General features: G+C 41.3%; 1 protein-coding gene across 1 annotated transcript in view; it reads right to left on the reverse strand.

Moving 5' to 3' along the window:
- The window catches only part of ITGA11 (integrin subunit alpha 11), a 127,271-nt gene that overhangs the window by 44,543 nt on the left and 60,216 nt on the right, over positions 1-22,512 (reverse strand). The window contains exons 6-16 of the mRNA XM_088139244.1: positions 19,388-19,515; positions 17,797-17,945; positions 16,486-16,630; positions 14,879-15,044; positions 13,463-13,533; positions 9,577-9,721; positions 7,892-8,040; positions 6,387-6,527; positions 4,318-4,521; positions 2,510-2,640; positions 119-285 (exon numbers count right to left, since the gene is read on the reverse strand). Of these exons, the coding sequence (XP_087995370.1) occupies positions 119-285; positions 2,510-2,640; positions 4,318-4,521; positions 6,387-6,527; positions 7,892-8,040; positions 9,577-9,721; positions 13,463-13,533; positions 14,879-15,044; positions 16,486-16,630; positions 17,797-17,945; positions 19,388-19,515 (1,596 nt within the window). The remainder of the gene's footprint in view (positions 1-118; positions 286-2,509; positions 2,641-4,317; positions 4,522-6,386; positions 6,528-7,891; positions 8,041-9,576; positions 9,722-13,462; positions 13,534-14,878; positions 15,045-16,485; positions 16,631-17,796; positions 17,946-19,387; positions 19,516-22,512) is intronic.

The following is a 22,512-nucleotide window of genomic DNA, read 5'->3' on the forward strand; positions in this document are numbered from 1 at the left end:
TCTGAGCTTCTGGGGCAGGACTGTGTTCTGAATTAAAGCTCCCCCCCGGCCCCGAGGAGCAGCACAGTTGCCCAATGGGGAGAACAACCCTCAAGAGAGAGCAGGCCCTGCCACTTACCTACGTGTGCTGTCTGAAAATGAGCTGAGAGAAAAACGGCAGTGAAGCAAACAAATGCCGACAGACAAGTGGCCTCTTTTCCATTCCGAATGCAGTCCTTGGTGAAGATGTTAATTTTGGAGGGCTCAAACCGGAGGGTGGTGTTGATTTGGACCACGCTGCGGGACCTTATGGGGAAGAGGCAAAGGCAGCTGATATCCTGACCCAATCCAGAAATGCATTACCAGGGCGGGGGGGGGGGGACTCAGGGCTTTGGAATCAAGGGGGAAAAATGCTTCCTTGCTGCAGCTGTGTGCTCTCTGGGATTGTGTGGCTGCTCTCCGCACTGGGAAAAGGTGTTTTAAGGTGCAGTTTAAGGAGCTAGCAAGAGGTGTTATGTGCAGCCCTCCAAAGCAAGTGTGTGGGTATGCTTGAGCCTAGCATATTGTGTGAACTCCAGTCGTTGGGATTTACAAACAATGGATAGTGTGTCATGCTAACCCAGTCATGTTGGTTATTTAAAATGTGATGGTTAAATGAACCATGGGTTACTGCTATGTGTGAATTCAGTTACAGAGTAAGAAGATTGTATATAATCACTGGGTAAAATAGACTTAGGTATATATAGCAAGTCACATAGGCCATATGAAGTGGCCACTTTACCCTCTTTTGTTTTGCTGAAGAGTGATTAACTATGGCTTAAACATGATTAAACCATAACCTAAAATTAGAATGTAAAATAATGACTTGATTATTACAATCAATTACAAACAGCTACAATCCTGAAACTTCCACTGCTGGGAAAAATGGAATGGTTTTTACATTAGGAGAATACAGTATATATGAAACTTTTTGCAATACAGAAAATATTGACAGAATTTGCTGGATAATTTCCCTTCCATTTAATATCATTTCTAGCTTAGAGTGAAATAAATCAATGTCTCTTTTGCCAGAAGATTGCTGGATGACCCTGATCAAAACATGGACTCCAAACCATTGGACAGATAATGAGAGATACAGCCAGAGAAGAGGAACCAGATTACTGTAATGAGCTCTAATGCCCTGGAAGACCAACCAGGACTTCACTCCACCAAGTGGTGGAGAATGCAGCCGCCATTTGATAACAAATCAAGCCACCACTATTGCAGGACCACTATTACAGTGGTTACCAGAGGGTTTTTCAGTGCACTGAATTCAGTGGAGTTATCACTAGAAAGTCCTCTATGATTTAGGGCCTGCCTGTCTTTAAGATTGCCTATTCCACATAGCATCTGTCTATGCAAAGCACACACTGTACTCCCAACGATATGGAGAGTATCATAGCATCCCTGGGATCCACAAAACGCTTTACCAGTAGAAAGTAATGATCCATGAAGGGTAGCACGAATGCACAGTGTGATAGAAAGTGGTGATTGTCCCTTTTATTGGATTGTATCTTGAGTTTATAAAATGAGGCGTAGTTTGCTGCATCTGAAGGAATATAATGGACCTTTGACATTAGGTTCATGTTAGATAGTATTTAAGCAATTTAGTATTTAAATAGTTTAATAATCTAGTATTTTAGAATTTTGTAAACCAGTGTTCTAGTATTTTATTTATCATTACTTCAGTAATTTAGTAATCTAGTTTTTTAGCATTTATTCTTAATATTTGCACCTATATAGTATTTCAGTTTATTTCCCTTTTTTCTTTGTGATTGGTTACTTTTGTTACATAACTGTACAATTGTATATTTGTTACAAACTTTACAAAAAATTCTGGTCCATGCCTGTAGTAAAGGATATGGACTGAATAAAATCCAGCAGCAAAACCAGCCAAATATAAATAAGGAAGCTAATTATGCTAAAACAATTGCCTTTAGCGTTACATTAATCCTTCAGATGGGGTGGGAGGGGAACATGTGATCTTTGAGATGTTGCAGTTTCCAGAAGCCCCAGCCAGCATGATTGATGGTGGGGATGTTAAAAGGTGTTGTTCAGCAATGTCTGGAAGGTTACCTATAAACATCCTGCCCGATGGGAAAGATATAGAATGAATGAATGAATGAATGAATGAATGAATGAATGAATGAATGAATGAATGAATAGCAAGTTTAAGATGCACCTAAAATAAAAGATAATACTGTATGTTTTTTTCTTCTAAATGATTATTTATTCATAGACAAACATACCATGTCAATTTAGTTGATTATGGTCATATGATTAACTGACTATGATTTCTTTAACAAGGAGAAAGTACTGTGAATATTTCATAAGGTTAGCCAAGCTGCTTCAGGCTTTTTGATAGGTGCATTCCTAATTATGGACATCTGCATGCCCAGGATGCTGGTTAGATTCTGCTGCCCTGCCCCCTCCCCAAGTTTCACTCTGAATGAAAGATATCTCAACCAGCCCTAAATTGGACAAGACCAACCATAATAGGACAGCACTTCCACGGGAGCCCACAGCAAGATCCACCAGCTTGTCTTCATTCATATCCAGGTACCCATGGATGCTGCTCCCAAAATACATGAAGCCAGGAGAAAGGTCAGCAGCTGCAATTCTCTGGAAGACCACAGGAAGAAAACCAGTTAGTTTTCTCTGAACATACCTGTGCAAAAGGATTGTTGTTGTGGGGAAGAATTGGGAGAGAAAGGGCTTCTGGAGCAAAGGCGCACTGTAAATCTGACAAATAAATATATTCTCCTGTGCTGACAAATATAATGAGCCAGGAATGTTCAGGGACACTTAAGCATTCCCATGGCAACAAAATTGCCAGCTGTTCCTCTCTGGGGCATCTAGACCTGGATAGAAGCTGCAACCCCATTCAGAAAAATTGACCAGGTTGCGGCTTTCATCCAGGCCTAGATTCCTTTGGAACACTGTAATTTACAAGTATATTAATCGAATATAGTTACAAGCACAAAGCTGAAATAGTCTGCAGAAGCTGTCACTGATGGATGCTGCGCCTGAGGGAGAAGGAGAAACCTCTCTAAACACAAGCAGTCTGCGGATGGGCGAGAGCCTTCCTGGCTTATGCAAGAAACGGATTCTTAGCTGTGCAACCAGCTGGGAAAAGGAGACTCAAAAGCTTCAAAGAGCCTCAATGAACACACTAGTAAAGGAGGACTGGAGGGTTCCTATCTCAGTTCTCAAGATTTTGTATTCTAACCCCTAATCCTTGGCATTAAAACACATTGAAGAAAATCCCTGTGAATCTGGCTTCCTTAATCCTGCTCTGCCGTTAAGCGGCCTGACAGCTCCAAGGACAGTTTCTTCCCAGAGCCTCATCTATAGCTCCTGAGCATGCAGCGTTTCCTCTGCGTGCATAGAACGAGATCAGCATCATGGCTGTATTGAATTCTCGGATCTTTGTTTTCAGGCTTTTTCCTTCTTCCAGAGGTACCACATATGTGGCAAAGCCTGCTTGAGCACTACCAATTTGTGTGGCATCAGTGGATGCAACAACCAACGATGCAGAGATCAGAACCCACATATTTGAACTCATCCACCCACTTAACTAGATTACCTCATCTGCAACAGGTGAACTAGATGCCAAATTATGCTGCCAATATGAGAAGAAACAAATATTTTCTGTGCAGGTTCAGGCACTGATTGCATAGTTCACTCAGAGTACCAGTTCTGGGTATTTTTTAGATTTTTTATCCCACCTTTATTATTTTTATAAATAACTCAAGGCAGTGAGCATATCTAATACTCCTTCCTCCTCCTATTTACCCCACAACAACAACCCTGTGAGGTGAGTTGGGCTGAGAGACACTGACTGGCCTAAAGTCACCCAGTTGGCTTTCATGCCTAAGGCAGGACTAGAACTCATAGTCTCCTGGCTCTAGCCTGCCTGGTGCCTTAACCACTAGACCAAACAGTTGGTTGTGGGCCACCAATGACCTGTAGCCTCATCTTTTTCCAACTAACTAGCTCCTAGGAAATGCACGAGCAGACCTACAGTTGCCCCATTAACTATCTCTAGTCTGGTCCCACACTCACAATAACAGGGGTGAACCAGCTGAGAGTGTCTAAGAGTCCTTGGACAAGCCCCTTGGAGCCTCTCCAAAAGGTGGTATGAATAAAATGGTCAATATGTCAATAAGAGAAAATCATTACATACACAGAATAACCATGTTAAATATATTGGAACTGCATTCAAGTCCAAATGCCAATGTAGACCCCAGCTGTCACCCCTCTGCTGCCTTTGCCCTACAGCCTAAAGAGAAGCCGTACCTGCTTATATCTCCGGATCAGATTTTCCCTGTAACCATGGAAGATGTACAGTGCTCCCTGATGCTCATCCTCCAGAGGGGCTCCCACAACTACATCTTTGTAAGAATCCTGGTTCAAGTCATGGACAGAGGCAATGCAGGACCCAAACCTGGAGTTCTGGTAGCTGGGCAAGTCCTTCAGAGTCCCGTTGGGAACAAACTGGTTCTTCAAGAAGAGGAAAGATGAAGAAGTACATTTGCGTATCAGCACAGAATATACCATGAGTACAGTTTGTCAGAAAATTTGTTGCCCCAAAAAGAGAGAGACGAAGAAAGTGAGAAATCCAGGCAGAAGATGCACTGAACTTAACAACACAGTTTTATGTAGACCCTCCTGGGAAGAAGCCCTATTCAATGCGGTGGTTTAAACTTCTGAATACTTCTGCAGTTTGAGAAAGAGCTTTCTCTTAGGGTTGGCATTTGTCCTACCAAGCTCTTTAGTGTTTTAGGATTTCTTTAATAATTGTTATACGCCACTTTTATCTTTTCTTAAAAAACTAAAAGTAATCTTTCATTATGTTCTATTATTTCCCTAACTTTTCTCATCAGCTCATCACTCTCCATAATTTCCAGCAAGCAGCATGTGTTTTGACCCCGAAACACTTCATTTCCATTTCTACTGTTATATTAGTTCATCCCTTGTGGCTGTCCTTGCCATGAAACACTAAACTTATTTGGGAGTGAATGGCATGGTGGAAGCTCCACCCTTTCTTACTTGCACTGCAACTTTGCACGTAAGCATGTAATGGGCAGAGTTTCCTATCACAACGTATGTTTCATCACTTGCCTCCCCCATGGACACTTAAGCTGCTTTAAATGCAATTCAAATACATTTCTCATCAGGCCAGAACAACAACCATTGGCTGCATTCAGCCAACAGGCTTCACCTGGTTACTGACTCTGCACAACATGCTGCAGCACAAAAAGTAAACCAAGGTTAAAACTAAGTTAACTTATGAAAATTTGGCTGTTGGTATTCAACTGAACTGGTTAATCATGTTTTGTGAGAATAGCCAATGTGGTGTAGTAGTTAGACCACTGGTCTGGTACTGCAGAAAGCAAGCCCCTATTTGAACATGAGGCTCACTGCAAGACTTCAGGTCAGACACAATTTCTTTGTTTTGTATAATTTTTATTAAGAGTTTTGAAAAGAAGATAAAAACTAACAAAAACTAATATAAAGTAAAGAAAAGAAAGAAAAGAAAAAAGACAAAGACAAAAAGTGCAAAAAGAAATAATGAAAAGAAATAGAAATAAGTGGCTTCTGATTTTCTTTGCAGCAAATATAAGTACAATTACAAAATTACCTTTCACTCTATGGTTACAAAAAGAAAAGCTCTCTTTTTTCTACTATCAATTTTTTCTAATCATCAAAGCCATAAACATAAGATCATTTTCTTCTGTTTCATGCAAAGAGTCTAAGGTCGGACACAATTTCTCAACACAACCTCCCTTACACAGTTGTTGTAAGGATGAAAATGAGTGACAGTCCCTACGGCTGCCCCCTTGAGCTCCTTAGGACACCAGTCAGGATGTCTAGGGAATCAAGAAAGTGAAGACAGTGGCTGCGAGCATGTGTTTGAAGTCCTACCCTGTCTCTGCATACACTGTACATGCGATGCATGTAAACAAAGGGCAGGGTTTCATGTGGTTGCTGCAGCCATCTTGACTTTTTGAATTCCCCTAGCATTGCTCCTGACATCCGGGCAGATGGAGATAGCAAATAAGATGCAAATAATACACTTACTTCTCACTAGAGTGAGGTGTCTTGTCCTTTCTTACATTTGTGTTTATTACTCTGAATATTTTCCCCAATTCTTCGTTGTCAATCTCAGTGCCTTCAAAAAGATGGAGCTCAGAATCTGGCTCTTCCCATACTTTAGTCAAATATTTTAATCACCAGAAACGAGTTGCGTCTGCTCAGTTAACAGTACTTGTGTCAGCTGTTATATTACAAAGGCAGCAAATATAAAAAGGGCTTCTCTCACCCTGAACAAAATGCCCATTTGTGGACACAGGACCTAGTATTACCTCTTTTAGGCTGTAGATATACACTTTTCCCCTCTCTCGTCCTTCGCTGAAGAACATGGGGGCTCCAACCAACAGAATGTCAGTGACTCCATCCCCATTAACATCTGCTGAACTGATTTCACTTCCAAAGTAGGCACCAATCTGAAAAGGATACAAAAATATGTACAGAATGAAGACTTACAGAGCTGTGTATATCTGTTTTTTTTTTATATGCTTCTGAGAAGTTAATGGCATCTGTAATGATACTACTGGAATGAGAGTCATTTCTCAGAGGAAACAATCTATCATCTCCTTGTCTAGACACTGCTTCTGGAACACACACACACACACACACATACAAAGAACAACACTTTGATCCTGGAAGATTAAGGATCATATTAGTTGCTATTCTCAGTTGCTCTCTGTTGATTGATTCCCTTACTGAAAGTCTATGGCAAAAATGATTAATTTAGTTTGAAAGGAATTCATGCTTATTTACATCAAGTAAACAGTACTCTACAGATTCTTGGTGAATGTCCAGATTTGCATTTCTTTATAGACAGAAATGTGTCTATAGGAGATTCAGCATTGCTTACTCATCCCATTTGGCTACTTCAGCTATTCTTGAAATAGAAAAACTCAAGATCAACTTCTTAAACCTAGGAAATAGCTCTTTTTCTTATAATTTATAACCTACCTAGGGAACTCATTTTTTCAGGAAACTATCAGACCAAAGGACAAATGGCTTTTGGATATAGGATATAGTGAAAAATTGAAGGATGGATCCTGAGTGCCATTAAACAAGCGATCTGTGAACTGAATTTGCACATACATTTTCAGGTTGATCACTCTAGCCACAAGCACAAGAAACTGCCTGCATATAAATGGTTAATGGAATCACACACTGGAAGGATTGGGAGGAATCTTAGAGATCATCTATCCAACCCTCTGCCAGTGCAGACTTCCACTACTACAGCACCTCCAATAGATGGCCATCTAGCCTGGGTTTAGCTTCTTGGGCTGCTAAATTATTTGTTCACCAACTTGAAGACAATAATAATCTGATTCCTCTTCAATGGAGCTAACTGGAGAGTTCTGATATTCTGTCACTGCAGCCCTGGATTAACCGTTAAGCAAACCAGGCATATGCTTAGGGCACCAAGGGAAGGCGGCACCACAGAGTTTTTTCCCTAGCTATTATGCCCTTAACTCTTTCATTGGCACACCCTTTAGTCAATTTTTTTGTAATTGTCCTTATCTGCCATGTTCAACTTCTATCTGCATTGTTAAAAAAACATTTTCTTTGACATGGTGAGTGACTAAAGTTTAAAAGTTTGGCTTGAAGTTTTTGTCAGATATCGCATTTGTTTCCACCTCATGGCATGAAAGTTTTGCTTCTGTCAAGGGGCACCACTGAAGGGCTGTGCTTAGGGCATCAATTGGCTTTAATCCAACCTTGTGCCACAGCCTTCTTCTTTGCCAGCCACACCCCTTCCCAAAGCAGTGACTAGAAAGATCTTCTTTACCTGTTCTCCAGTCAGTGACTGGTGGATGGTGAGGCTTCGATTCGTGTGCATGGTGAAAACAATCACTTTCCCGGTATGGTTGAACCGAGGGGCTCCCGCTACATAAATCCTGTTGAGTCTTGTGGACACCATGGAGGTGACGGTGTAGCCTACAGCACACACACACACACAACAAATCATGTGGAGGGAGTCCTTTCCAGGTATCACATTTCTAGTCCAAAGCCAGAACTTATCATCATCATCATTGTCATAATCATACTTGGAGTCTTCTTCTACAATACAGCTCTTCTTACTTTCTGCCAACCTGCAAAACAGTTTCAATCCAGGATGGCCTTTGGTCTGGAGTTGTATGTTTTATTGGTTTGATTCATTTATTTAATCTCTTACTTCTTTATTTACTATATTTTTAGATTACCACAAAGGATTATCCACAGACACTGCTAAAAATGTCAACATGGAAGTGGTGACCATGCAACTGAAACCCTACTCCCTTTTTATGCACATCATACGTGTGGCACATGCCAAAAAGGGGTGGGGGGTTGATTTGCACTATCTTGTTTTTTTTACCCCCACCCCTACCACATGCCTAGAGACTCATGGAGGCTTACACTTAAGACAAATAATTACCAAAAATACCAACAATATAGTATGCAATGAATTGATTAATAATCATTACTTCATAATGGAAATGTAACTCCTCCTCCTCCTCCTTCATCCCAATGATCAGGTGTTGGCCCTCATAGGCTCTTCTGACCAGCTCTGTTTAACAGTCTTCTTAAAGGTTGGGAGCAAGGCACTGTCTGGACCTCCAGGGAGAGATTATTCCAGATGGTTTTTTGCTCTTTCTTGAATCTCCCATGGGGGAGGCATTCCCACCCTACCTGGGATGTGCATCCTGAATCGCTTTAAAGCAGACAGTCCTGCAGGTACCTGGGCACCAAGCTGGGTCAGGCTGTTTAGGTCAAAAGCAGCCCTTTGAGATATACCCAGAAGCCTCCTGACGGCTGGTGCAGAGCCAGCAGCACCAAGATTATATATTCATAGCGGCTCTCACCTGCCATTTTATACCAACTGCAGCGTTTGAGTAATCTTCAAAGCCAACCCCAGCTATAGCACGTTGCAGTAATCTGTACAAGAGGTGAAAAGGGCCTGTGTCACTCTTGCCAGAACCCCCTTCTGCAAAATGACCCTGGCCATAGTTGTCCTGTAGCCCATCTAGCTATAACTACGACTCCAAGTTGACCCTCAACTCACGGAGCTACCCCTTCAGGGAGACTGCTGCTCCATCTGGAGTCCCTCCCAGGGGAGTCAGAGTGCCAGACAGCTTCTGAACCAACAGCACCCCTGTTTTCATGCAATTCAGCTTCCGCTTGTTTATCCCTGTCTGGATCCCAATAGTCTCCAAGTTGTCTGTTTTGCTGTTCTCTTACCTGGAATTTAGCTACAATTGGCTGCTTTTCTACTTGTCTTCATTTTAAATAATATTTTTAATACACATGATATGAAGTATTATTTCATTGTATTTTTGTGGCTGTTACAGCTTGGGAACTGAATATGGAAAAGTGGAATACAAACTCCAATATTCCACATCTGAGCTGCAGCTTTGGTTAAATTTTGCTAGCACTGATCCAGAAGCTTGTGTGGTCTACATGAGAAACTGGTGGCATTCCAGGCATTGTTCTTACCAAGGTAAGCCCCATGATTTTTCAGTTCATCTGGGAACTCTTGGAGATAGGATTCTCGGTGAGGAACAACTTTGCCACTGCTGGTCTCCTTGAGGACCGCACCATTCCAGTCATAGGCACCAACAGCTCCAAGCAGGATCCCATCCTATTCATGGGGCAAAAAAAAGCCGTGGAATAATTCAGGTAGGAGATCCGGGTTCATTCTCTGCTGGTGCATTCAGGAAGGCTGGAAAATGCCTGCCTGAAACCCTGCAGGGTTCCTGCAAGTTCACGGCAACAGACTGAACACAGCTAGGCCTTAGTCTGACTTGGCAGTAGGCAGCTCCCTCTGTTCCCAGGACCCTACCCGTCCCCTGCAGTTTGTTAGATTTCTATATCCCTCGGGGCTACAAAGTACAGGGACAGTTCTTTCAATTACTGTACATCTTCACTTACACAAGGACCAGCTAGTAAATTCAGGGCTTCATGGTCCCTAGGTCCACAAGATGACCTTTCCACCAATTCATTAAAAAGGAAAAAGAAAACAGTGGCAGAAGCTGGGATTCTGACCTCCTTCAGAGCCAAAAGGGGATTGGTCAGTGGAGAATAGGTCAAGGACTGGGTGGGAGGGGGCAGTTCCACAGGAAACAGGCAGAACCAGTTAGAACCACAAGTCTGCAACATGCAGTGTTTGGAGAGAGAAGAAGGAAGCCACAACTTACACTCCAGAGCAGCTAAAGCCATGCTTTGGCTGCCTCAGCTACGTGTCCTTTGGAAAAGTCTGTGTGCTGGACAAGGAGGTTGTGTGGATTTGACCAGTGTGTGACTAGATTCACACACCACACTTAGTCAGGTCAGTAGCACATCTAGTGAGTACATTTGCACAATGTACTAATTTGGGTTATATTGAAAAATGATTAGCGTTTTGTGGCTTAGGCTGTTGTGTCAACTCAGCCTTTGGGTTAACAGTTCGATGTACTGTGCAAACCCATAAAAAGGCTTATTTCGAGAATTAAATTAAATGGGTTGTTGTGAATAACAAACTTTCCTAACGGAAAGTGTTGTTTGACAACAGAACAGACTGTCTTGGGAGGTGGTGGCTTCTCCTTCACTAGAGGGTTTAAGCAGAGGCTGGACGGCCATCTGTTACAGTATGTTGTAGTGGTGGATTCTTGACTTGGGCACAGGATTCGACTAAATGTTCTTCAAGATCCCTTCTAACCCTTTCATTCAAGGATCTTCTCCTTCTATGATTCCATGATTTACTTTGGAATAAGCAGAATGTTGATTTGGAAAAGAATACTACATTTTAAAATTAAAAATAACAATATGATGATCTATAGCTATGCAAATGCCCAAATGACTCCCCTTGGCTATATTTAAAATCAAATAAAATGGAATAAAGGATGTTGTATGGTAATTTGGGTTCTGCCAGCTACAGGCCTTGCACCTTTGTCCTGAGCAGTGTTCTACTCAAGTCAATCCTGTTGGCGACATGCACTGATCTCTCCAAATTTGAACTACAATCCCAAGCCAGGAAATTGATTTTCTTTTAGAAAAGGGATTTATGACATCAACTGCAATCTGCAAAGTTATCCTAATGGTCCATGGTAAGCAGTGGGAGAAAAAGTGGTGATTCATTTTATAAATTCAACTCCCCCATGGGTGGAGGGCTTAGAAGGCTGTCTCTGTGGGATGTCACACACTGTCTTGTCAGTTTTATTGCTGATACCTGGAGTGAAGCCTATTGAAGGGTAGCCCCAGTGTTTTTGGGCAGATGATGTCATAAACCATGAGAATTCATCCTCTCTGTTTTTTGGGGGAAGGGGCAGACAGCCAGTTCCTTGAAGGACAACACTTTAGCATGACTACTCAAAGCACCTCTCCTCATCTTCCTTAGAGAAAGCCTTGCTTATATATGCAGCCACTTGAAGTAAAGAAATCCTGAATTGGTAGAAGGTACTGGACCATGTCAGACTGCAGGACATTCAGTGATATCCCCAGAGATGTCTAAAAAGTCAAGATGGTGGTTGTGATGGTACAATCAAAGCTCTGCCCAGTTTTTATGTGCAGGTGGATCTTTGCTTATACCATCACCTTAACGTTTTTGACCACATGTGGACGCCCTTGAGACAAAAGTAACATTCCTGCAAGTCGAAAAACTATTATCAAGGAGAAGGACAGTTTGTGTTGTAGCCTTCTCTGCCAATCTGCATCTGCAACTCATTTGGAAAAAACACAGAGATATACTCAAAATGGGGATTTCCCACCCCATTGACATGGTCCCTCAGGATCCCCTTTCCTGATTGTGATTTCTACATAGAGAAGGCCTTCAACATTCCCCCATCCTCAGATGACTTCCTGAAGGAGCCTGCCAGCCACATTCCCTTTATTGCCCCATCCTAAAGATGCTATCAGAAATAATACCAAAAATATTTCTCCCCTGGTCTGATTAATTTTGCACGAGTCATTTCTTGAAGAATTGAGCATTTACTAGCTTCAAAAAATTAAATTTAAAAAATCGTGTCAATGTTTTGCGAGGCCAGTTAAATAGTACAACTGGGGACCTCCTGCCATAAGAAAATACTGTTATCCTAAGTAATTAAACTAAGAATTTGGGCAGTTTTTCTAATGGGGAGGAATCCTTCATGCCCCAACATATTTTACTATTGTATTTGAATTACAGTTAGAAAAGGTTCCAGTTTTTTAAAAGTTTTGGGAATGTGCAAGAAAGTCCCTGCCAAGTCAGCAAGTGAAGTATTCCAAGACCGGCCATTTTGCCAGACCTATCAATCAGGACAATAGAACCAAAAAAAATACAGCAATCTTCTCTTTGTGAAAAAAAAAATGAAGTAAATCATATTACTTCTCTAGCCAAAAAGGAAACTGCTAACTACCACTGTTTCTTTCAATAGGAGCAGGAATTATGTGGTGGGCAAAATCTCCACAGGTGTGGCTTCATCTGGCAAGGAGTGCAGGAAAGTATACTGCATATCATGAGTTTTTTCCTCTGGACCCTTGGTTATGGCACAGAGGAGAAATGGGTGCAAGTCTCCTGAAAACTTTCAAAAACGTTTAAACTTTCTCTAGGATGCAGTGTGTCTATGTTTGCACAATATAGTTATGTCAGCACAAGACTTAACTTTGCATTCACACCACATGCTGAGGTTGATTAGTTTCAACTTAACTGATGTGGATTAGCATGTTATACAAACCCAATCTCTTTCAGTGGGTGTATTTCTATTAAATATATGGTATAAAACCCCACCCCCTTAGTAGCCAAGTGACTTGTGTTGTGCAAACACAGCCTTTGTCTTACATGAATTCATTAATTTCTTCTATTTCTGCCAATGGGACTGAAGGAGGCTTAGAACCAACTTTAGATCCTTGTGGTGAAAATGGAAATGGCAATTCCTCACCCTTAACAAAAAAGGTCAGTCATTTAGTTAATCAAACAATTCCTTAAGGACTGGCCCTAAGTAGAATGTGAATGCTGTGCTAGATTTCTTCCAGGAACAAATCTAGCTCAGAAATGCTAAAGAATGGTTTGTCCTTAATTTTTGTCAATGCACATGCAAGGAAATAAATGAAGTGACCACTTCTTGGGTATTATTTTCCATGAAGAGCACAATAAAAAATAGTTGAGACTTTCTGTATATTTACTCAGAGCCTTTTTAAAAATTGCATCAAGAAGCAGCTGTCTGGAACCACAAAGCAGCTTAATGTCTTGATTTGCCTCCAGCTTTTCATAGACAAGTAAGTCCAGGTATCTTCTACCTGATACAGGCTTTTGATGGATCCATACATCACAAACCAAAAGCTTTTTAGGCTCAGTTATATCTACCCCATGCCAAAGACACATGAATCATGAGATAAAAGGACAAAAACAAGTACATTATTCACTTACTTCCACAATATGGGATGAAAATCCTGTCTGGGACATTTCCAGGCCAAAGGATATTTCATTTTTGTTGGTGCCTAAACACAAAAAGAAGGTATTTTAAAAAAAACAGTGAAAGAAAGAAAAATAGATTTACTACCTGCCACTATAGTTCTGTGACAAAATTTGATACAAACATTGCAAAGGCTAGTAGGAAGATTTGTGAGCATGGTCCTAGAAAAGAAAAAAAGAAAAGAAAATACATAAAATCCTACCTGTCTGTTTAGAAGTCTAAACTGAAATTTGGAATCAATGTGCATGTAAATTCCCTTGTCTCGCTTTGGCTGCCAGTTCAGGCATAGAAATATTGCATTGCATGTGAAATTAGCCCTTCTGCGACCTCATGATTCACCCCAATGATAGGCTAACGTCCACAGCTGAAATGATGAGGACTTAAACACATGCAAGAAATTTGAGTGCAGATCGAAGTTCATGGCAGTTTCTGAGCTAGCGTGCACATTTAGGTATCAGCCACAGAGATGAGTACCTTAGTTACAGTAGAATCCTGCTGTTTAAGGAATCTCCTAAGCATTTTAGAGTTCTACTGAGAATGAATGTCATAATTAACTCTGACACTGTAAGAACTGCATCTTAAAAGTGCCTAAATAGAGTTGAACTGTGACATAAATTTATTTTTGTACTTTGCACATGATTAGTGTCTATTAGCCTGCTCAAAACTCAAAAAGTCCCCAAATACTGCTTCAGTCCAACTGTAGTTAGATAATGCAGTGAGAAATACCAGGCCCAAAGTTCCTCCTTCTAACATCCATGGAAATCATATCTGACTGACATCTACAGGCCCTCATCTAGCCATGATACACGTGTCAGGCTTTTCTTCTTTCACGCAGAGCCTGATGCAAATGTTTAAAGCACTGGGCATCCCTCAAGCTGAGGAGGACTAATAAATGCAGTCAACATAACCACCTCCAAATCAGCTCAGAATATAGCCAGTTTGGTGCAGTGGTTAAAGCACTAGGCTAGAAACTGGGAAACTGTGAGTTCTAGTCCACCTTAGGCACAAAGCCAGCTGGGTGATCTTGGACCAGTCCCTCTCTCTCAGCCCTAGGAAGCAGGCAGTAGCAAACCAGTTCTGAAATCTTGCCAAGAAAACCGCAAGGACTTGTCCAGGTAGTTGCCTACCTGGAGTCAACACTGATTTGAAGGCAGATATGTGTGTATACACACACACACACACAAAACACACAATCAGAATGCCGAAGTGTGAGTTGTAGAATAGGAAATTTGGCTCTTGAGAAGAAGATTCCCACACGGAACTTCATGCCAAACTCCAATGCACCATATTCAGTTCAAACTTTCTCATGCTTATAGGACTGAAAAGTGAGCCTCCCATGCCATACTTAAGATCTCTCATAAGCCGCTCACCTTCTAAGCTGAAAATCCTCTCTCCAAGAGCATCCACAATATCTTTAAGGGCAGCCTCATCGCTGACATTAAAGAAATGTTTTTCATCTGGGTCACTCGCTATATATTTGATTTCTTTCAAAAAGGCTTCAGGGTTGATCCCTCTTCTGTTGTAATAACCAAGGACCTGGAGTGGTAAGCAAAAGGTATCTCAGCATTACTCCACAGAATTAAAGTCACGGCATAATTATTCACAAGAGAGCCAATTTGGTGTAGTGGTTAAGGCACCGGGCTAGAAACTGGGAGACAGTGAGTTCTAGTCCTGTCTTAGGCATAAAGCCAGCTGGGTGACCTTGGGCCAGTCACATGCTCTCAGCCCTAGGAAGCAGGCAATGGCAAACCACTTCTGAAATCTTGCCATGAAAACTTCAGGGACTAGTCCAGGCAGTTGCCAGAAGTCAACACTGACTGGAAGGAAGGAAGGAAGGAAGGAAGGAAGGAAGGAAGGAAGGAAGGAAGGAAGGAAGGAAGGAAGGAAGGAAGGAAGGAAGGATTTATATGACCAGTCCTCAAATGCATAGGTCATGCAATGGTACCAAATCCAAGACATTCTTTGGGTCACATTTGCTTAAGGGTGTGATCACCATTTTCTCTTCAAAAAACAGTGCTTCTTAGATATGGTTGGATAACATCCAGTTTTGCTGCATTTATGGCTCTCTACTAGGGGAGAACAGACATTGGTGGGACTAAGCTGTCTGTAACTAACCAGGAGGAAGATCTAAGGGTCATAGTGGATAGCACAGTGAAGATGCCAATTCCATGCGCAGCAGCTGTGAAAAAAGTAAATTTCATGTGGAGATCATTAGGAAAGGGATTGAAAATAAAACACTGTAAAGCCCTTATACAAATCTAGGGTACATCTGCATCTGGAACACTGTGAACAGTTCACCACATTTGAAAAGGATGTAACAGAGCTGGGAAAAGTGCAAACAAGGACTACAGAAATGGTCAAGGGATTCAAATGCTTTCCTTTGAGAAAAGGCTAGACCTTTGAGGACTAGGAAAAAAGGCTTAGTTGGAAATATATGAAATCATGCAGGGGTAGGGAAATGTTTTTATCCCTGTCTCAAAACTCTAGGACCAGGATTATCCAATACAGATTTAGAACAGACAAGAATAATTCTTCACACAGCACATAACTCATTAATTACCATAAAACAGGGGCAGTCACTATCTTGGATTGCTTTGAAAGGGGTCTGGATACATTCATGGAGGACAAGTCTATCAAGGGCTATTTGTCTTAAAGACTCAATATTACCTCTGGGTTGGAGGCAATAGCCCTACAAATGCCAGTTGCAAGGAACAATGGGGAGAGAGGGAAATGTCTGTCTCTTGATTACAAGATCTCAGAGGCATCTGGATGGCCACTGCAAGAAGCAGAAAGTTGGGCTAAAATGGGCCATGACCTGATCCATTTAAATAATGTAGGGTTTCCACCAAAGATGGCAATCTATTTTAAAACTGAGGCCTTCAATCTTTTCCTAGCAGGTGAACTCAGAATTCACAGTCATTTCAGTGCAATTCTGAAGATCCTAGGCAGAAAGGGGGCAGCACCTGAAAATACTTACTGCAACTGCATATCTGGTGACATTGTCTTTCTCACTGCCTTCAATCGCCTTCTCAAGATCTGGGCTGTCATGAGACTCTCCATCAGTGATAACAATCATAACCTTCTTTGCACCCTTACGTCCTCCTTTCTGAAATGCTTCTGAGCTGAAATTCAAGAGATGCAGAGGAGATAGTGAGGGATGTGGCATTTTGCAAATGAAACATGACCATTTTTCGAGGAGGAACTCTGTGCTGTGGGTCCACGCACAATGTGATTTCTGTGGGCTTTGTTTAGAAAGCAGGTGCATCTTCCTTTGGGCATCAGCAACAGGGAGGGAAAAGCCAACATCAAGTAACACAAAAGCCAAGAGCCATTGCTCAAAGAAAGCAGAAAGGAATGTTTTACAATGAAATATTTTAAAGGTGACTTCTATTTCCTCAGCTCATTTCCTTTGGAGCAAAAGAATATTTAGAGATAATAAACTCCCTTTGTTTATACAAGGCTCTGGATTTTGTTTATACTAGATTCAAATTCTCTTCTTGTTCTGTGATCTGACACAAAGAAACTAGCACGCTATATTCTTTTTACACTCATCTGCTGTTTGTAAAAACAGACCAGCTGATTTCTGGGGAGGCTATGGCACAAGATAAATCAGAGACTGAGAGAGAGAGAGAAGAATGGGGCCTATAAGAACTGTCACTCTCTAGGTTCTTGCATTGTGGGGCATTGAGAGTTGGCAGTATAACGATCAGAAAGGAACCTGCTTTGGCAAAGAGTTATCAGATATAAAAAACAAAATGCGGATTATTGAATGAAGAACAGAATTATTGTTCTTTGACTGTAATTGAATGCAATTGGAGTGCTCCATAATTTCTAGAGAAAAATGTCCGGGTTTTCATTTGCATGATATATTAAGTAGTGAAAGGAAAAAAACACACTACATAAACTAGATGCTCTCTTTTTACAGTTACTTTGGGGCCTAAGGACTCTGGGTTTTAGATTCATTAATCTTATTCTAGTCATTTCCTTGTCTCAGTATTTCTCAGCAGCAAAATAGGATCAGTGTCCTCTAAATGATAGTGCACATTGGTATCTTCTATAAGGTTTAATTTGCTTTGTAGCTTGGAGGTTACCTCACTGCCTTGGCCATTAGGATTTTGGAGCTAATATGCATTATTATTTTTGCTGTCTGCTTATGATGCATTTGAATCAGAATGTGTCTATCCATGGCCTACCAAACCTGGGTTAACCTGTTAAGCTCTATTACTGCCCCCTCCATGCCCGCCTACGAACATCTTTTCATCTGAACAGTATTGGAAGGTATGCTTACCGAGCAAACTCTATCCCAAAGGCTGTTCGAGTTTCAGTACCCCCTCTCTGCTCGATGTGTTTAGCAGCTTCCACCACATCCTTTACAGACCTATAATCATTCAGGTGAAATTCATGGACAGCATCCTCTCCATATTGGACAACTCCAACCTTAGAAAACATTGGAAATTATTGAAGTGAAAACACTGTTTTTATGTTTTTTCATCCTAGTGACTTTTCAATGTGCCATTAATAAAATGATTATTCAGTTAGGACACATTAAATATAGATGAAGAAGCCTATAGAATGTATCATAAGCAAATCCAGCTTCTGAACATCTTTCTTGTCTGTCTTGTGTTACTTTAAATCAAGACACCGTAACTCTTTTTAGGCCAAGTATCCTTTGAGCAATATGCTTAGCCTGTAGTCTGAAAGAGCCAGAGCCAGGATAGAGAACAACATTGGATTTAGTTTCATTTAAAAGTAATTTAATTTAATTACTATGATCACATGCCATACTTCTAATAATGTCTCCTTCTGTCACATTAACATTATAATTGGATGGCGATTTTTGAATGCTTCTTTGAGGCCTATCTTTTGCAGGTCACATTCAGCCTGGGACCTCTGTTGCACCATCCAGCTTTAAGTCAGTTTACCATGAAGTCCTATACATGTCTACTCAGAAATAAGCCCCACTGAGTTCAGCAGGATGTATTTCCACGTAAATGTGTGGATTCAGCAGCATTCGAAGGTTGTGTGTGTGTATTGTATCAAAGTCAATCCAACAAAGCAGCAACGGACCAAATTAAGATCCGTTCCGTTTGGACATGCATCACACAGACACCTGAAAAGGGTGGATATTGTGGTGGGAGAGCATCATGCTGCTTGTTGTCATTTTGATGACGGCCATCAGAGCTGCAGATACCTGTATGTAGATTACAGCTTAAATTTTACAAACTATGTCCCAGATGCATGACAACCAGTTTGTTACAGATGACAAAGCCGTTTTTCTAGTTATTTTTTTTTCCACAGCAGTCAACAGATGAGTGGTAATTTTCTGTTGTCCGATGAGAAAGTATTTATTTTCATTGTGCAGTGCTTTGGATTCAATGGCCAAAATATGCTTTGGAATGTGCAAACGTCTTAAAGCAGCTGTGCCTTTTCCCGGGTTCGTATGGCAGCCCTCTGCAGCTGCTGTGCAATGTTAGGAAAAGACACAGGTACTTGAAAGAGTTGCAGACGGGGCTAATGACTGTGTGCTTCAAAGCACCTTTTGCTTTCAAATCCAAATGTAGTGCAGCCTACTATTTATGACCTGGTGGTTTCCCAATAAAGTTAGCTGAAGTCATTTAAATATCAAATTCCAGCAAAGTGAATCAAGGTTATAATGTCCAGCCAACACTGGAGATCTCTGCTCCAAAATATGACCACAAATCAAAACCCTGCTCCTATGTGAGCAGCTCAGGATCTTTGTATTGAGAGACTGCCAATTATGCTTTTAAAAATAAACAAATTTTATTCTTGAAGCAAAGAAGCAAGGAAGAGGTATATCAGCCAAGGAAAGCTATGAAATGAAGCGTAGGAAGAGCAAAATCACCCACACGTTTTCTCACCTGTATTTGGCCGGGTCCAATGTAAAATTTTTTCAAGATTTTTATCAGGAAATCTTGAACTTCTGCCCAGGGGTAGATGCTGTTGGATCCATCCAGTACAATAATTATATCCATGTATGTCTGGCATTCTGAAACCAGATAGGCAAAGATCATTAAGCGATATTGGCTACTAGCAAGAAATGGAATAGGCTGCCAATTCCTTTCCCCTTGGAGCAAAGGAATCTTGATTCATAGGCCAATCTTTCCTTCTCCTATTCTGAAATCTCATCCCTCCAATTTTTTCTTGGGTCTATTGTGTTTCTATTCTATGTTATAGAGGATACCTTGGAATACAGCAATACCAGACATTTAACAGCGCAGTTCTATGTCTGGCTACTCAAAGTCCCCTTGAATTCAATAGAGCTTCTTTCTAGGTAAGTTGTCCACCAGAGATGAGCAACTTTTCCTGAGCCAAGGGCCACACTATGAACCTTCAGTGCTGTAATGGACCATGCAAAAAGCAAAATGGATTTATCCAAATGTATATTTAATTAAATTTACATCACAATAATTACATACAATTAAATGGTTGTTCCTCATGTTTAAAATTACAGTGGGGTAGCAGTTTTTGGAGCTGCTGGAGGACATACAAAAAGCTTTTGGCAGCTACATGCTGCTCTGAGGCTTAAAAATACACACACTGCTGGTGTGCAAAGTAGGAGTCTAACGCTGTTCAAAAGTATCCATTCCTTCTCTCCCAACTCTCTCTCTCTCTCTCTCTCTCTGTGTGTGTGTGTACACACCAGGGAACAAAAATGTTAGTGCCTCATCAAAGTACAATTCCCACATTTTATTGAAGGAAGCCATGACTTTTGAACTGGTTTAAGTTATAGTGTAATACTGTACTTATCTAAGCTTACCCTAAAACAAGCTTCCTAGCCTAAACACCTTATTGATAGGTGGACCACGGCTCCCAGAATTTCCCGTCATTATTGAGAATTCTGGGAATTAAAGTCCACACAACTGATAGGGTTGTGTGGTTAGCATAGGGTTACCAGATTAGAGCTGCAAAAATATGGACAGTTTCTAGATGGCAGCAAAGAGATCCAGACAGTTCTAAATGTGCAGAGTTGCAGCCCAGATCCAATAGCACTTCAAGGCAATGCTATTCTCAATTAAGGGCTCATGGTTGCAGTTTTCAAACTATGGCACAACATGCCTAGTTTCCATTTCAATATGCCATACCATACCTTCATGCCATCTTAAAACTGTACTTAGCTTAAAGACAACTTCAAATTGTCCCTGTTTAAAGTCATATTTAGTTGTTCCAACTTTAAAGTAGGTTTTCACTCTTCATTTGACATTTGATGTAGGATCTTTCATTGACAATGTAACTGATAATGTGGTTTGTAGCTGGAGGCATGGAAGATACTCCTTGGAGCCTTCCCCTGATATGTCAAACAGAAGATTTCCCTCTCACTTCCCTCCTTCCCCCTCCCTCCAAGCTATGTTCTAGACATGGATTTAACTTTTTTCAAGCTAAACCTGCTAGATCTCTTTTCAAATATAACCTGACATGTCCCAGGTGAATGCTGGTGACCTGTCAGTTGGCAAACCCATCATTCAAAGCACCTGGCTATACTATTTAGCCCCGTCCTCCCTGTTAAGAAGAACAACTGGTGGTTGGTTTTCCCACTAGCAGGTAACACTTGGTGGAAGGGAAAACCAAACCAGGCGAATCTACTAAGCATCTTCCTTAAGTTGTCCTGCATTAAATCTGTGAGGATAGCACTTCTCGCTGCCTTACTGAGGCAGAATAGAGCTTGGCTGTAAGGGCAGCACAATCAGTGCCAGCGCATATTCCGGCCAGCTCTTACTCTGGAGGAAAGTATTTTAATGCGGCTACCAGCCTGTGCCTAGTTTGCATCATACCAGATGCTACCATGGAAACTGCTTGTGAGCAATGCCCATCTCAGTCTGTCGATTTGCCTCTCTTGGCCCTTCTTAGCAAGGGATGATGGGGGACATATTTTCTCTCCTTTTTTTGCACATTGAAGTCAGTGGTCCAGGAGTGCATGAGGAAATCTAAAAGCCTGAAATAAACCTTTGGATTATAGTTGAACTGATCAGCTTTTCTGCCTTGAATTAAAAGCATTTTTCCATCTCACTACCCATCATTCCCTTCTTTCCCCATCTCACCCTAGCAGGCCTCAGCTTTGAGAAAAATGTCTGGATTCCCACCAGTTCTGAAAGGTGCTGCCTTGCAGAACATGACAGAGGAGTGGCTTTACATATTGATCTGAGGCATTAAAAGAGGGGACAGAATTAATCTCTCTCCCCGCAAAGCAGGGCTGGATTAAGGTCAACTGATGCTCTAAACACAGCTCAACAATGGTGCCCTCATTGCTTAAGTGACAAGACATCAAGACTCAATAAGTGCTGAAAGTCAAGCATGGCAGTGAAAGAAGTGCATGATAGCTAGGGAGAAAACTCAGTGGCGTCCCCTTTCCTTGGTGCCCTGAGCAGTTGCTTACTTTGCTTAATGGTTAATCCAGAGGTGCCCCAAATACTGAAAGGGGGACAGAAAAACCTGAGCTGCAGTAGATAGCTTCTCCTCTTTGATCAAGAATTAGCCTTTTGAAATTCTCCAACAAATGCGTGGGCTTAGAAATAGGTGGAAGATTGTTCCTTTTTTATTATAACAAAGGTGTCATCTACGTACTACATGATTGTCTGCCTTATGTTTTCTTGGGTCTCTGTGTTAAGTCCTGTAGTTTGAAATGCTGCTTCTAAGGCTGCACAGAATTCTAGCTGATTAACATTGTCCATGTTGTAGCTGAGGCCTTTCTGGGGAATATTGTATTCTGCAGTGGATAATGGTCGGCTGGACACGTTGATTACCCATTCTGGTTCAGGTACCTCTTTATTTCTGGGGTTTAGTTTGAGCAGTTTAGTTTGAAGTTTTGTTTTTCTTTTCTCAGCTTGTCTTCGGGATGTGTTCTTGATGGTAGCTGTCAGTATATTTGTATGCTCTGGGGTCATGGTTTTAACACAGAGACCCAAGAAAACATAAGGCACATCATACCACAGATCAGAATAACACAGTATCAGCACCAACTCAAAGCAGAGGACAGAGCAGCCCTCAA

The sequence above is a fragment of the Python bivittatus genome, unplaced genomic scaffold, assembly GCF_059951505.1.
Source record: "Python bivittatus isolate LINGU-HERP-01145 unplaced genomic scaffold, Pbiv_v1 ctg000210_np1212, whole genome shotgun sequence".
NCBI classification, from domain to species: domain Eukaryota; kingdom Metazoa; phylum Chordata; class Lepidosauria; order Squamata; family Pythonidae; genus Python; species Python bivittatus.